General features: G+C 35.1%; 1 protein-coding gene across 3 annotated transcripts in view; it reads left to right on the top strand.

Moving 5' to 3' along the window:
• STAG1 (stromal antigen 1) overlaps positions 1-16,077 on the top strand; it is a 425,489-nt gene that overhangs the window by 237,410 nt on the left and 172,002 nt on the right. For all 3 annotated transcript variants that reach the window (XM_032869634.1, XM_032869636.1, XM_032869635.1), the window contains one exon: positions 9,195-9,271. In XM_032869634.1, coding sequence (XP_032725525.1) covers positions 9,195-9,271 — 77 coding nt within the window. The remainder of the gene's footprint in view (positions 1-9,194; positions 9,272-16,077) is intronic.

Consider the following 16,077-nt stretch of genomic DNA (forward strand, 5'->3'; position numbering starts at 1 on the left):
CGTGGACTGAAGATGAGATTATTTTAATAGTTTTTGAAGATTTGGTGAAAGTGGTCTGAAAAATTAAAGCCCTAGGACAATGCTTGCTTTTGGCCCTGGGCTATACTAGTGTGGTTCAACCAAGCTCTAAATTTGAAATTTAAAAAAAAAAAAAGATTTTATTTATTTGACAGACAGAGATAACAAGTAGCCAGAGAGGCAGGCAGAGAGGAAGGGAAGCAGGCTTCCTGCTGAGCAGAGAGTCCAGTGCAGAGCCTGAACCCTGGACCCTGGGATCATGACCTGAGCCAAAGGCAGAGGCTTTAACCTACTGAGCCACCCAGGCGCCCCTTGAAATTCTAATATGTAATAAATTTATCTGTTCTTGAAATGGATGAAATGTACGTTATGCCATCTTGAAAGACTAGTAAGTTGGTACTCCCATATCATGTGCCAAAATGTGAGTTTTCTTTTTTGAACAGTTAGTTTGATATTTCACCTATCTTTTGTTTTTACAGAGGAAGAAGTATACAAGCTTTTTATAAGGAATGTTACCAAGTGCAGTTTGCCATTTAGAGACAGACTCATCACTGGAGATATAATCACAACAATTTCTTTTTTTTATTAGTGCAGGGTATCTGTGGAGGCCTATAATTTCATATATATAATTTCATATATATATGTATAATTGAAATATAATTTCAATATTTTTTTTAAGTAGGCCCCACACCCATTGTGGAGCCCAGCATGAGCCTTGAACTCATAAACCTGAGATTAAGACCTGAGATCAAGAATCAGATAACCAACTGAGCCATCCAGGTGCCCCCAGCAATTTCTATTTTAATATATTCTGAAAGATCTGTTTCCCAACATGTATATATACAATAACCTATGAGGTTATTTTTTTCCATTTGTGTGCATACTACCTAGATATATAGCATGTATCAAAATATATTTATAATTGGGTGCCTGGGTGGCTCAGTGGGTTAAGCCGCTGCCTTCGGCTCAGGTCATGATCTCAGGGTCCTGGGATTGAGTCCCGCTTTGGGCTCTCTGCTCAGCGGGGAGCCTGCTTCCCCATCTCTCTCTTTGCCTGCCTCTGCCTACTTGTGATCTCTCTCTGTCAAATAAATAAATAAAATCTTTAAAAAACAAACAAACTATATATATATATATATATATATATTTATAATTAAGCTTAAAATGCTCATTAAAAAGCAACCAAAGTATCTGTCTCTTTCTATTCCTTTCCGTCATCCTTCTCCTCGCATCTTGAGAAAGATGTATGGAGTCACTGAATCTTAGGTAACTGCTAAGTTCTGTTTTCTGGTATGTAATGTTTCTTTAGTAAATACTTCTCAATTTGAGTAGCCTCAGCATTGCTTCTCCTTTTCTGACTTAGACTTTCTCTAGTAATTTACGCATATTTATTTTCAGTTTTTCTCCACTTTATTTTGATATAAAATCTGTCTAGTACTTAAAGTAAAAATGAAACAAAATAAGGATACCAAAAATTGTCCTGTTACATGCTTGGATTTTTCTCTCATTCATCACCAGATTAGATCTTATTTATAAATAAATTTTATAAATAAATTTAAAAATATTTATTTATTTATAAATATATTTATAGACTTTATAATCCACTCTTTAAAAGAAAATCCTTAAAATAAAAAGTTGTTTTTTTTATGGAACAGCTAGTCAGAAGCCTCTGAGGAAGGTTCTCTGCTAAGTGCTCTTAGGCAGTGTTAGTATATTTCACCTATAATGAGGCTCACTAATTTTGAAGGCGACAGAATGTTACTGTGTCATAGAAGGTATAAACCCAAAAGGGCCTTCTGTTGTTTTTGGATAAATTGATTTGTCACTAAATAAAGTCTTGTATGCTTTTAGTTTTCTCTTCTGTCTGCTTCTGTATCTAGTTGAAAGGATACAGAGAAGGCTAGAGTTCTTGCTTTGGCATTAAAAAATGAGGAGGATGAGGTGAGACAGTTCTCTAAACCATGTGGTTCATGTAAAATGGGGTTAAGAGTTCGTGGGTTCCTACTTTTTTGACAGTGACTTTTTTATCACCTTAACTCATCTCTCTGGTGGGTTTTAGTCATTTTGGACAGAGATGTTTAGTGTTTATGTAATTGTTTCCACTCTGGAAGTGGAGGCTTTGGTCTGGTTGATGGGGAAACTGCTGGAATTACTTTGCCTGGTTCTGGAATAAAAGATTACTGGTCTCATTCTTCAGATGGCATTAACCTGGTAACATGTGCAGTTAGGAATCTGGCTTTCAGTAGAGCTCAACTAAGAAACTAGAGGTTTTAAGCTTCCCTCTAAAATGGGCAGGCTAATCTACTAAAGTAATGAATGCTCAAAGTAGGTGAGCATCTTACCTGCTGCAAGTATAATATGTTACCTTATTTTGTTTTCATATTCTTAGTCAGTTGTTTAACAAACATTTTTTTCAGTGCCTCCTATGTACTAAGCACTATTCCAAGCACTACAAATTATGGCATTGAACAAAAAAAAGATTCCTAGGGGCGCCTGGGTGGCTCAGTGGGTTAAAGCCTCTGCCTTCGGCACTGGTCATGATCCCAGAGTCCTGGGATTGAGCCCCGCATCAGGCTCTCTGCTAGCAGGGAGCCTGCTTCCTCCTCTCTCTCTCTCTCTCTCTCTCTGTCTGCCTCTCTGCCTACTTGTGATCTCTGTCAAATAAATAAACAAATCTTTAAAAAAAAAATCCTACACTGAAGTGTGGTATTCTCACCATTTTAATAGAAATCTGAATTTCATAGAGAACAGTTGATTTTTTTTTTCAGTGTCCTATAGCTTGGTAACTTGTGGAACTGAGATTTAAATCCTACTATGTCTGATGCCAAAGATTTTAAACCACCTAGAATGACTTCTTGAGGGTTTTGTTAAATGTTGTGGTTACTATAACCATGATTACAGCTTCTTTTCATTGTTGTCCATAACACTAATTATGCCAGGGGTATGTTCTCCAGCCCTATTTTCAACTCCATTTTTTTGTATTCTATAATAGCTGGGAAGAAAAACATAAAATTTTCCATTTTGGGCAGGCTTATGTCAAGCATTCTTAGCTTACCCTCCAATGAGTGCATATCGGTAGTGATTACACAAATGCTTGATAGGCAGAGTTTAATAGCAATCTGTCTTTCAGTTTAGTTTTTAACATTTTATTTTTTATTTGAAATGTATTAATTCCTTATTTTGAGTAATATATTCATATAGTTCAGATTTCAAGAAATGCAAAGGGTATGCAATATAATATCTCCAGTATATCCCTAAACCTCAACCACATATTTCTCTTTCCCTGAGATAACCAATTTTGCTAGATATTTGTGTATCTTTCCATAATATCTTAAAGCATATACAATCAAATACATATATGTTCCTTTTGTCATGTATGAATATATCCTGCAGATCTTTCCATATCCAACACAGATCTGTTTATTGTTTTAGACAGCTCCAGGATCCCATTGATTTTAGTCAGTTAAGTGTAGTGGTTAGTCATGGACCCTCTAGCCAGACTATGCATATAGATCACAAATCTACCGGGAAACCCCTTTTACAGGTTGCTAGGTGCCTCAATTTCTCTTCTGTAAAATGAGAGAAAAATTATATATTCTTCATAGGTATTGTTGTGAAGATTAGATATGTTAACTTCCAGGGCTTATTTCTTAGAACAATGCCTGGCAGATAATGAGCATCCCAGTGTTAGTTGCTACCACCATTATTATTATCATCAGCACTTTTAGTTATTAATCAGAATCTTATTTATGGGTATACATATTTTTCCTTTTGCCTTTGCAAACAGTGCTTCAGGGAATAATGTCGTACCTTCATTATTTCATGTGTGTGAGTTTATGGATGCTTTGCAACAAGTACAATATCAAGGCCAAGGAGTATATGAGTTTGTAATTTCAGTAAACATTTGCCAAACTGCATACCATAGGGATTGTTTAAAGTTATGTTCTTCCAGCAGTTTGACATAATTTAATGATTGAGAACTTGATGGTTGCTTTCTGATGTTACTGTTTCTGGAATTATTCATGGTTACCAATGACAATTTTGAAAGTTCTTCCTTCAAATTAGAAGTATAATCCTGTCAGGAGGGCCTGCTTAAACAACTTTTTTTTTTAAGAAAATATAAAATATATATGTGAGGAATCTCACAGATAGTGTTTCAGAGAGTGGAAGATAATCTTTTTTTTTCATTCTTGAGATAGTTATGTTTCTGTGAATCTGAATTATTTTAGTTCTTTATGTTTATTATCCTTTGTCAAAGAAAGCTTAAAATAGGAGAGAGAAGACTTAAGATGTCAGACATTTTTTGAGGAACTGGTTTAAATAACAAAGATTAATAAGTAGTAGTCTATGCTATACTTTTATCTAGTGGGAGAGGTAGATGGGGGCCATATGCAGGTTCAGAAATGTAGAATGGGACAAAGAAAAATGTATTGGACAGAACTTTGGAAATTACCTGTATTTATTCAGGTAAATGACTAAAAGTAAGTCATCAGAGAATACAGTATAAGGATATAGTGTTAACAGAAACCAGTATAATGAGGAAATGTTTTAAATAGAATAGGTAGGGTATTACTAAAGAAAGACTTTGGTGTAACAGTCAGCAGATAATAGGTGTGAGGAAGCAGTTGCAGTAGAGTTGTGGGACTGGAATGAAGAAGAATGAACAGTTAGCTGTAAGTAAATAGGCTAATGTTTTGAATAGTCATTGTGGCAGCAGCAGGATTTTCTTCTTTTAAAAAACCTCAGTGATGGGGCGCCTGAGTGGCTCAGTGGGTTAAAGACTCTGCCTTCGGCTCAGGTCATGATCCCAGGGTCCTGGGATCAAGCCCCGCATCGGGCTCTCTGCTCCGCGGGGAGCCTGCTTCCTCCTCTCTCTCTCTGCCTGCCTCTCTGCCTACTTGTGATCTCTGTTTGTCAAATAAATAAATAAAATCTTAAAAAAAAAAAAAAAAAAACCTCAGTGACAAGCTTCTGTTCATTTTCAAAATTATAGCTTTAAATATTTGATTTTATTTTATTAATAATTGTTACTTATATATGGTAGTCATTTTTAGAGATGCTAAGCATGCAGCTGGTTTTTATTTTGCTTTTAAGACTAGTTACTGTTTTGTTGTCTTTCACTTTATGATACTAAATAGAGCAAAAACAGTCCTCTGTTTATGAGCTAGTTTTAGTCCATTGGAATTACAGTTAAGACTCCACTGTATATGAAAACTGCTATGTCAGTCATTGAAATAGAATTGAACTTTATTTATACTCATATTTAACAATGACACATGTAACTTTTTAAATCATCTCTAAACCCCTGTGGAGCTTGAACCTACAATTCTTTTTTTTTTTTTTTTTTTTTTTTTTAAGATTTTTTATTTATTTATTTGTCAGAGACAGAGGGAGAGAGGGTGAGCGAGCACAGGCAGACAGAGAGGCAGGCAGAGGCAGAGGGAGAAGCAGGCTCCCCGCGGAGCAAGGAGCCCGATGTGGGACTCGATCCCAGGACGCTGGGATCATGACCTGAGCCGAAGGCAGCCGCTTAACCAACTGAGCCACCCAGGCGTCCCGTGAACCTACAATTCTGAAATGAGAGTCGCATGCTCTACATACTGAGTCAGCCAGGCACCCTTTGTCGTATGTAATTTTTTACTGAACGACTATGATTAGCATTGTCCTTTTTCTTGATTTTTTAAAAATCAATTTTACCAAGATACCAAGTTTCCAAATGCACACATTTTAAGTGTACAGATAAATGACTTTTGAGAAATGCATATAGCCATTTAATATAAATGCTACTCTGTGCAAAATATAAAATATTTCCATCTCACCAAGAACAACTGATTCTTCTCATGTTTAATAACTTAAAAATCTAATTTTATTTTGCTTGATTAGTACTTAAAGAAAATAATTTTGCTTATCAAGAGTACTGTGAAACAACTTCCGAAATTACATGCTTTTTATATATGGGACTCTATTTCAGGTGGACAAAATGCTTGATAACCCAAGCAAGGTTAAAACAGTTTTGTGTAATTTGAGTGATTTTTATTTATTCATTTATTTTTGAGGAGGGGGTAGGGGCAGAGGGAGAGAGAGAATCCCAAGCAGGCTCTATACTTGGTGAGGAGCTGGATGTGGGGCTCGATCTGAGGACTCTGAGATCATGACTCAAGCCAAAATCTAGAGTTGGACACTAAACTGACTGAGCCACCCAGGCGTTCCTAATTTGAGTGATTTTTAAAAAATTAATTTGTTTAATTATTTGTTTCAGGGGTACAGGTCTATGATTCATCAGTCTTACACAATTCATAGCACTCACCACAACACATACCCTCCCCAGTGTCCATCCCCCAGCCGCACCATCCCTCCACCCCTCTCCCTTCCAGCAACCCTCAATTTGTTTCCTGGCATAAGAGTCTCTTTCGGTTTGTCTCCGTCTCTGATTTCATCTTGTTTCATTTTCCCCCTTCCTTCCCCTATCCTTTGTCTTACTTCTCAGATTCCTTGTGAGATCAGTGAGATCATATGATACTTGTCTCTCTCTGATTGACTTATTTCACTTAGCATAATACCCTCTAGTTCCATCCACATTGTTGCAAATGGGTAAGATTTCATTTCTTTTGATGGCTGCATAGTATTCCATCATATGTGTATACATGCAGGTGCACGTGGCCATTCGGATCACTACATTTGTATCTTTAGGGTAAATACCTAGTAGTCCAATTACTGGGTCATAGGGTGGCTCTGTTTTTAACATTATTATTATTATTATTATTATTTTATTTTCAGCGTAACAGAATTCATTGTTGATGCACCATACCCAGTGCTCCATGCAATACATGCCCTCCTTAATACCCACCACCTGGCTTCCCCAACCTCCCACCCCTCTGCCCCTTTAGAACCCTCAGGTTTTTCAGAGTCCATAGTCTCTCATGGTTCACCTTCTCTTCCAATTTCCCTCAACTCCCTTCTCCTCTCCATCTCCCCTTGTCCTCCATGTTATTTGTTATGCTCCACAAATAAGTGAAACCATATGATAATTGACTCTCTCTGCTTGACTTATTTCACTCAGCATAATCTCTTCCAGTCCCGTCCATGTTGCTACAAAAGTTGGGTATTCATCCTTTCTGATGGAAGCATAATACTCCATAGTGTATATGGACCACATCTTCCTTATCCATTCGTCCGTTGAAGGGCATCTTGGTTCTTTCCACAGTTTGGCGACCGTGGCCATTGATGCTATAAACATTGGGGTACAGATGGCCCTTCTTTTCACTACATCTGTATCTTTGAGGTAAATACCCAGTAGTGCAATTGCAGGTCATAGGGAAGTTCTGTTTTTAATTTCTTGAGGAATCTCCACACTGTTCTCCAAAGTGGCTGCACCAACTTGCGTTCCCACCAACAGTGTAAAAGGGTTCCCCTTTCTCCACATCTCTCCAACACACGTTGTTTCCTGTCTTGCTAATTTTGGCCATTCTAACTGGTATAAGGTGGTATCTTAATGTGGTTTTAATTTGAATCTCCCTGATGGCTAGTGATGATGAACATTTTTTCATGTATCTGATAGCCATTTGTATGTCTTCATTGGAGAGGTGTCTGTTCATATCTTGAGGAACCTCCATACTGTTTTATTTTGAATGATTTTTAAAGAATGTTGGGCAGAGAATTACTTTTAGTTGAGATAATTTATAATTAGCAACTCAATGCATTTTTTATTTACTTTTTAAAAAAACTTCTGAAAATAATGGCTGTATTGTAGTGCATAAGCAAGCTGCCTACAATGCTTTTAAATACTGTCTGTGATACTGTTTTCCCATAAAAAAATAAAATCACAGTGTAAAAATTTCCCATTGTGTTTAGGAAATTGCCAGTTGGGGAGGAACTCTAAAAATACTTTCCCTTCTCATTCACCTTCCAATCTAGACTCTCATCTCTATAACTGGGTGTACTTGATACCTGTTGGTGGAACTAAATGAATTCAGCATCCTGAAAATGAACAAGAAAGCTGTACATCAAGTAATTAAAACATGCTTAGAAATGGTTGTGATTAAAAAGATGAGGGAGATACCATTTTTCTCATTTATATTAATAAAAACTAAGTCAAATTAAGTTTGATATGCCAAATGTGCCACTGCAGTTTTTTATTAGCCCTCTCAATTAAGAGTATACTTGATGACTTTTAGTGACTCTCTACTGCTTTATACTGTTTTCTGTAAGAGTACAGTACACTTCAGAGAATTTTCCCTCTTGTATACCTAAATGTGATTTGAGTTGGAGCTGGTAATCACTGGCGAGGAAGCTGTTAAAGGTTATAAAATATTTTCTTATTGATTCATTGTGTCTTATTCTTGTGATTTTTAACTTGGATATTTTACATGTGTACAGTTGAAACTGAACCTTGTGTAATTATTAGACCAGTATTCTCTGTAACTCCAGATTGATTTTGAACCTTATTCAACCTTTGTGAGTGGTTCAAACCTTATTTGAACCTTATTTTACTTAAATTATGTTAAATTTTAATGCATTTTTGATATAAACTCTTACTACTTTTAGAGTGATAATATTTATGTAATCATGATTGAGATAAAAATTATGTAGCTAATGATGGTAGTACTAACGAATGGAATGAGAAAGGGGGTTAACTTTTTCTTTCTTTAATGCTTATGTTGAAGTTACCAAGCTATTTTTCATGTTCAAATAAAACAATCTAATCGACAGGTGTCACTAGATTAAGGAACATTTACTTTTAATTTATAGAAAAGTATTCTGTTGATAACAAATATCAGAAAAAGGCATGAAGAGAAATAATATTCTCTATGCTTGGCTGTTTTTCATACTAAGGCAGTCAGCTGTATGCCTGAATAGCGCCAATCAATCCTTAGGGCCCTCCAAACAATCTAAATTTATTATTTTATGACTCCATCTTTTCCCTCCCTAACACTCCTCGCAGTTTTTTCCTCATACTTATCTAATTCACAGGATATTCGGGTTTTTAAAAAATGTCTAAAGAACTTTGAAGTTCTTAAACAAGGGATTCCTTTAGGTAGGAGTTCAGGGGAAGAAAAAATTCCAAACACTTTGATATAAAATTTTTCAAACATAAGGTTTTCAAACAGTGGTCAGGTTAAATTTAATGTTTAGGATGGGATAGGAAAAGATTAACGGTAAAATCTGTTGTTCCACAGGTACTGTGAGAATAGAGATGTTTCGAAATATGCAGAATGCAGAAATCATCAGAAAAATGACTGAAGAATTTGATGAGGTATAACATTTCAGTATTTTTAAAAATTGCCTAATTATACTTTAAAAATGGTAAATATGTTGACTATTTCAAGTTTTATTTTGATTTGGTGTTTAAGAGAAGATACACTTTTTCTTCATTTATATATTAACCCATGTTACTAATTCTAAAGATAACGATCTTTGTCAATTTCATTTCATTGCATGGAGATATGAGTGGTAAGTGATAAGGGTAATAAAATTAGTGATATGAAGTAGAAGTTGATTCTTGACATTCATTCTTGAAGACCACCTAAATTCCCAAATTTATAAATGTATCTCCAGTAGTTTTATGTTCTGCAGAATCAGTCATGTTAAATCCTTTGGAGAAAAAAGGGTTTAGAGGTCAAATAAGTGTAAGTAGGCTGCATATTATGTCTGTTTTAGAGATTGTCAAAGCACATTATCTTATTTAAGGTTCTTAGAAATCCTGATGGAAAAATAACCTGCTTAGCTTCATTTAATCCAGCATTCCTGAAATTTTGTTATGTGCATCTCTCCCTGCTACCCCCTCCCCAACCCCATCCCCATTTTGTTTGTTTGTGTAAAACTTAAACTTCTATTTGGGACATTCTACTTGAGAATATTCTGATTTCTACTTAGAATACATGTTTTCTTTGCTAGTCTTCACAAATTAATCAGCTTTACACTGATTCTACATGTTGAAACACCTTCACAATTTTATTTATGTATTCTGTTTATGGTAAACTCATTTTATGTCATGCTTTAGACCACCATTAATTTTAGTTTTAATATTCTGCCTTTTGATTTAAATAAGATTTCTATCTCTTTTCTGGACTTTAAACACTAACAACAAAGATTGTTTGTGGGGTTTTTTGTTTTGTTTTGTTTTATTAATATATAATGTATTAATTGTTTCAGGGGTACAGGTCTGTGAATCATCAGTCTTACACCATTCACAGCACTCACCATAGAACATACCCACCTCAATATCCATCACCCAGCAACCCTATCCCTCCCCACCACCGCCCCAGCAGCCCTCAGTTTGTTTCCTGAGATTAAGAGTCTCTTATGGTTTGTTTCCCTTCTGATCCCATCTTGTTTCATTTTTCCCTCCCTTCCCTCCACGAACCTCCACCCTGCCTCTCAAATTCCTCATATCAGAGAGCTCATATGATAATTGTCTTTCTCTGATTGACTTATTTCAGTTAACATAATACCCTCTAGTTCCGTCCACATCATTGCAAATGGCAAGATTTCGTTTTTACAGCAAAGATGTCTTTTTTTCCCCAGGTCCACTCTTTCAGTGGGGTGGGCTTAGATTTTTCTTTTTTTTATTATTATTAGTAGGAATATCTATATTTAACTGAAAAAAGTACTACAAATACATCCTAAAATATACACATGTTGCAACACTGTGTATCTTCTTCACCAGGTGTTCACCTTTATTCTAATGGCACACACCAAAACATTTTCATAAGCATCTTTTTTTTTTCTTTTAAGATTTTATTTATTTATTTATTTGAGAGAGAGAGAGAGAAGAAAACATGAGCAGGGAGCCTGATGTGGGGCTTGATCCCGGGACTCTTGATTATGGCCAAGCTGAAGGGGCAGAGGCTTAACTGACTGAGCCCCCCAGGCGCCCCTCATGAGCATTTTTACAGAAACATTCTGTCAGTGGCTTTCAGACTATGTAGTCACATTCCGTTGGTGGTAGGGGAGACCTTGCACTGTGACCCATGTATATAATGCCATAATTATTTATTTTCATTTCTGTAATCCAAAACATTCTGAAATTCCAAAGGACTTTTTTTCCCCCCAATTTAATGGTGGCACAACTGGTACAGCTAACCTCAAGCTATTAAAATTTTTATTTATCTCAGTCATTGCGAATATTTACATGTCTTTCTGGTGAAATATTAATGTTCTTGATGACAGGGGGCTGCCCCAGATTCTCTTGGATTGTGATGGGATATAAAGTATATGCACTATATTAACTTCTAAAATTAAAAAATTTCTGTATTCTGAAACATTTCTGTGAAATTACTTTTCATTAAAAAAAGGGTTTTGGGGGCTCCTGGGTGGCTCAGTGGGTTAAAGCCTCTGCTTTTGGCTCAGGTCATGATCCCAGGTTCCTGGGATCGAGCCCCACATCGGGCTCTCTGTTCAGCGGGGAGCCTGATTCCCTCTCTCTCTCTCTGCCTGCCTCTGTGCCTACTTGTGATCTCTGTCTGTCAAATAAATAAATAAAATCTTTAAAAAAAAAAAGGTTTTTGTTACAACTTCATGAGTTTATATGTGGCAAATAGAAGATAATGAAGCCAAATTAAGGGGAAAGTGGTGGGTTTATTCACCAACTACTATACTAACTACCATGCCAGGCTTGCAATACTGGTGATTGAGACCACAGATTAAAAAATAGTATGCAGGATGCCTGGGTGGCTCAGTGGTTAAAGCCTCTGCCTTCGGCTTGGGTCATGATCTCAGGGTCCTGGGATCGCGTCCCGCATCGGGCTCTCTGCTCAGCAGGGAGCCTGCCTCCTCCTCCCATCTCTCTCTGCCTACCTCTCTGCCTACTTGTGATCTGTCTGTCAAATAAAAAATAAATAAATAAAGATAAAAATTAAAATTAAAAAAATTTAAAAAAATAGTATGCATCTTGGAACTTCAGGAACTACTAAGAGTTTAGGACAGGAGTTCCCAAACCTTGCTGCATATTAATATCACCTAGGGATATTTAAAAACTAATGCCTGACTCTCTTCCTTATCCCCAGACCTTCTGATTTAATTTGTAAGGCATGTAACCTGAACTTGGGATTTTTAACAGTTCACCAGGTGACTCCCATGTACAGACAAGGTTGGGAGAAACTTTGAGAGAAAATGAGATTTAAGCTATAAAAACACTTTATATAGGAGAACAGAATGAGAGGAAATACAATTTGGATACACATGAAATTTCAAAACAGGATATCATTGCTTTGTAGTAGGATTCCGAGATAAATAGAAGATGAGGAATTCAGCAAAATGAAGATCATGATGTATCTGAGAAAATAGTCCTATGAATATTGTTAAATATTCAGGTATATTACAAGAATAGAAAACTGTTACCAAAAGCGATAATGACTTAAATGTAGCAAATGAAAATTTTTCAAAAGGTATTTATTTCATAATCTAATATTCTAATCCTGATACTTGAGAAAACTGATTAAATCAAAAAAGAATGTTTTGAAAACCACCATTTTATGAATAAGTCATGAGGATAAAAGATAGACAGCATAGGGAATATAGTCAATGGTATTGTAATAGTGTTATAGATCTGACACTTGTGATGAGCATAGCATAATGTCTGAACTTGTTGAATCACTGTATTGTACGCCTGAAACTAATGTAACCTTGTGTATCAACTGTTCTTCAAATAAAGAAAGAGAAGATTCTAAGGGAAAACATTCCTTTTTTCATCTTTGACAGAACAACTAACAGTTTTATTATTAGAATATGTTCATTTAAAGCAGAACTACATTAATTATTTTCTAAGGCTATTTTATCTTTAAGCATTTTAGCAAAAAACTGCATTTACATGCTTACCTATTGTTGAATATATAGTATCTTAATTGTTTTTGTTTCTTCACAATACTTTGTGGGTCTTTTAGTCCCCAGGAATGGAGGGAGGTTAGTTTTGGTAAATTGTATTTTGTGGTAAAATTCAGAAAGGTGTGATGATAGGATCCATTGGATCCCAAGAGTTTAGAACAATATCTGGTTTATAGGGAATAGCCAGTAGATATATTTAGTTCCTGTCGGAGCCAGCCCCTGGTACCTAAAGCAAAATGTAATAGTATCTCTTCCCCAGGTTATTAGAATCACATCTCCAAATGTAAACTCTTAAGTATGTTTTCCAAAGGTCAGTTTGAATAGTTTTCATATCATATATTGAAATGTGACGTCTATGAAGGGAAGCTTTGCAGCACAGTACATATAATGTATTCACTTAGTGCCTTTTTAATTATGGTCTATATTATTTTGTATTGCTCACAACTACAGAGTTTTATACATTTTGCTCTTCTGTATGTGCTTGTATGAATTTATTTATACTTAAGTATAGAACTTCTCATTTATTTATCCATTTGAGCATTTATTAATCATAGGATTAAAAATTTAAGAAAAGTAAAAATCGTTAAATATTGTACAAACTGAGAAAATATGAAGAAAATGCAAAAAAATGGTAGAAGAAAACTCAAATTATCTTGTCCCAAATTAAAGTTTAAATTTATATTCCATCAATAAGACATTTTTTAGCCTATTTTCTTCATAGTGAATACCTATGATAAAGCTAAAAAATTACGCTCTTCTTTTCCTCTCCCCCATGCTCCTTCTCAGAAGGCAGGAGTTCTTATCTTATGGGGAGAGTGCTTAAGAAGTAACTGCCTGGTGATTGTTTCACACTTTCTTAGTTTTAAACTAAGTCTTATTTTCTAAATATGTGATAAATAAAAATAGACAAAAGGCTTTTTTTTCTTCTACCTTTGGTAATCAGACCAAATAATAAATCAGATAAATAAATAAATAAATAAATAACCACTTATTATGTTACATTTATGTATTATGTTCTTTATATATTTATTCATATTTATAATACTTGATTACATTTATTATCTGACTGTAGTTTGCAGCATACGTTTATTTACTGCTTAAATGTATACATAACTCGATCAGTTTCTTCTCAGATGTCATTAGATTATCATGGCTTTAACTTAGTGGTCTAAGATGAGCTTGTGCAAGAAAGTGTTAGTGCCTCCATATTTATTATTCACTTGTGATTACATACTCAGATTTTTCTTTTTGTTTCTGTTTTTCCTCAGAATCTTTCTGTTAATATTTAGTGATGAGTTAAAAATAAATATTTTGAAATATATTTAAATCTATTGCATTGATCATATGCAACTTACAAAATGAATAAACCAGTGAAGAATGCCATTTTTTAATATCAGCCCCTTGAGCATTGAGCTCTTCTGATTGTTCTCTTGGGATACCTCAGATACTCTTTGTGATATAATACAATCTGAAATATGGACCTAGTGAGGGCACACAAAGCTTATTCTACATACTAAATATTACTAATAACTTATTTTTTAATTTAATTAAAAATAAAGAGAAGTTTTAATATTTTTTTGTAGTACACCACTCAGTTGGTGTTGTAAATATTGCTTTGGAAACTATCACATTGCAGATGTAAACAGAATATTAAAGAAAGGAAGCAAAGTTGGAAGTGAGAAGTACCAAGGACAACGGATTAATCACATAGAAAAACTCATGAAGACTCAAGAAACTATAATCATTTTGTATTTGTAATGTGAAAAGGTACAAAAGAGGAAATAATATTACAGCTGTGTACTTTGCAGTGCAAAATATTAGAGGCAAGGGGAAACATGTTGAAGGATAATAATAAATACTTGTCTTTACTGTGTGCCAGGCTATTGCACATTCTTCACATATCTAATACTCATGACATTTTTATGAGGTAGGTCTTTTATATTATTATTATCTCCATTTTACAGATGAGAAAATGGAGACAAAGAGGGTTAAGAAACTTGCTTGAGGTCACATAATTAGTAAATGATAAAGTCAGGAATGAAGCCCAGAACATCTGGCTCCTGAGTTCATACTCATAACCACTACCCTGTTTACCTCATACACAACTGCAAGTGTATAATCTGAAGTAGCTTGAAAAGAGTCACTCAGGTAACAGTTGTACTCCCTCCACTGAGACAACTTCAGTCAAATAATAAATTTCTGGCTATTTTTATTACCAAATATCTTACAGCTGACCAAACAAGTTACGGAATTAAAGTAGTATCTTTTTGAAAGGACCAATTATATTCTATTGGTATATATTGAATCTTTCTAGAGTTAATCCATTCCATTATATTGTTTAAGACATTTACTCTCATTATGAGAAATGCTTAAATTAGATAAGCCAACAATAACATTTATATCTGTGGGCACTGGCTTAAATCCCCATGTGATTTTGATTAGATATGATGAACTACATATTTAAGATGTAATTACAGCCTGGTCATTTCAAGATTTTTATTTTTCAGTTTTAAAATATATCTATAGGGCACCTGGGTGGCTCAGTCGTTGGGCATCTGCCTTCGGCTCAGGTCACGATCCTGGGATCAAGTCCTGCATCGGGCTCCCTGCTCAGCGAGGAGCCTGCTTCTCCCACTCCTACTCCCCCTGCTTGTGTTCCCTCTCTTGCGCTCTCTGTCTCTCTCAAATAAATAAAACGCAATAAATAAATAAATAAATAAATAAATAAATAAAATAAATTCTATAAAACATGCATTTATAGTGATATGGAATCACATTTATATTTGCTAATCATTATGAAGACCTTTTAAATTATCTAGCTAAAGCTAAGTATTCTGTATCTTTTATGGATTTTAGGTGTAACTTTTTTATTATAAAAACTGTCAAATGAACTGTTTAGTTGTCTTTTTTTTTTTTTTTTAAGATTTTACTTACTTGAGAGAGAACAAGAGAGCACAAGCAGCAGGAGGAGCAGAGTGAGATGAGAGGGAGAAGCCGGCTCCCTGTTTAGCAGCAGGGCTCTATCCCAGGACCGTATGATTATGACCTGGGCGGAAGATAGCAGCTTAACCGACTAGGCTACCCAGGTGTCCTGAACTGTTTAGTTTTTCAAAGGATTATTTGTGTTTATTCAGTAAACATTTATTGAACATTTAATGTTTGTCTAACTTTCAGTTAGGAAGTATATACTTAGAGATTAACAAGGTTATAGCTCTAGAAAATGATTTTGTGTTCTCA

This window comes from Lontra canadensis, unplaced genomic scaffold (assembly GCF_010015895.1).
Source record: "Lontra canadensis isolate GAN:19392208 unplaced genomic scaffold, GSC_riverotter_1.0 scaffold38, whole genome shotgun sequence".
In the NCBI taxonomy this organism is placed as follows: domain Eukaryota; kingdom Metazoa; phylum Chordata; class Mammalia; order Carnivora; family Mustelidae; genus Lontra; species Lontra canadensis.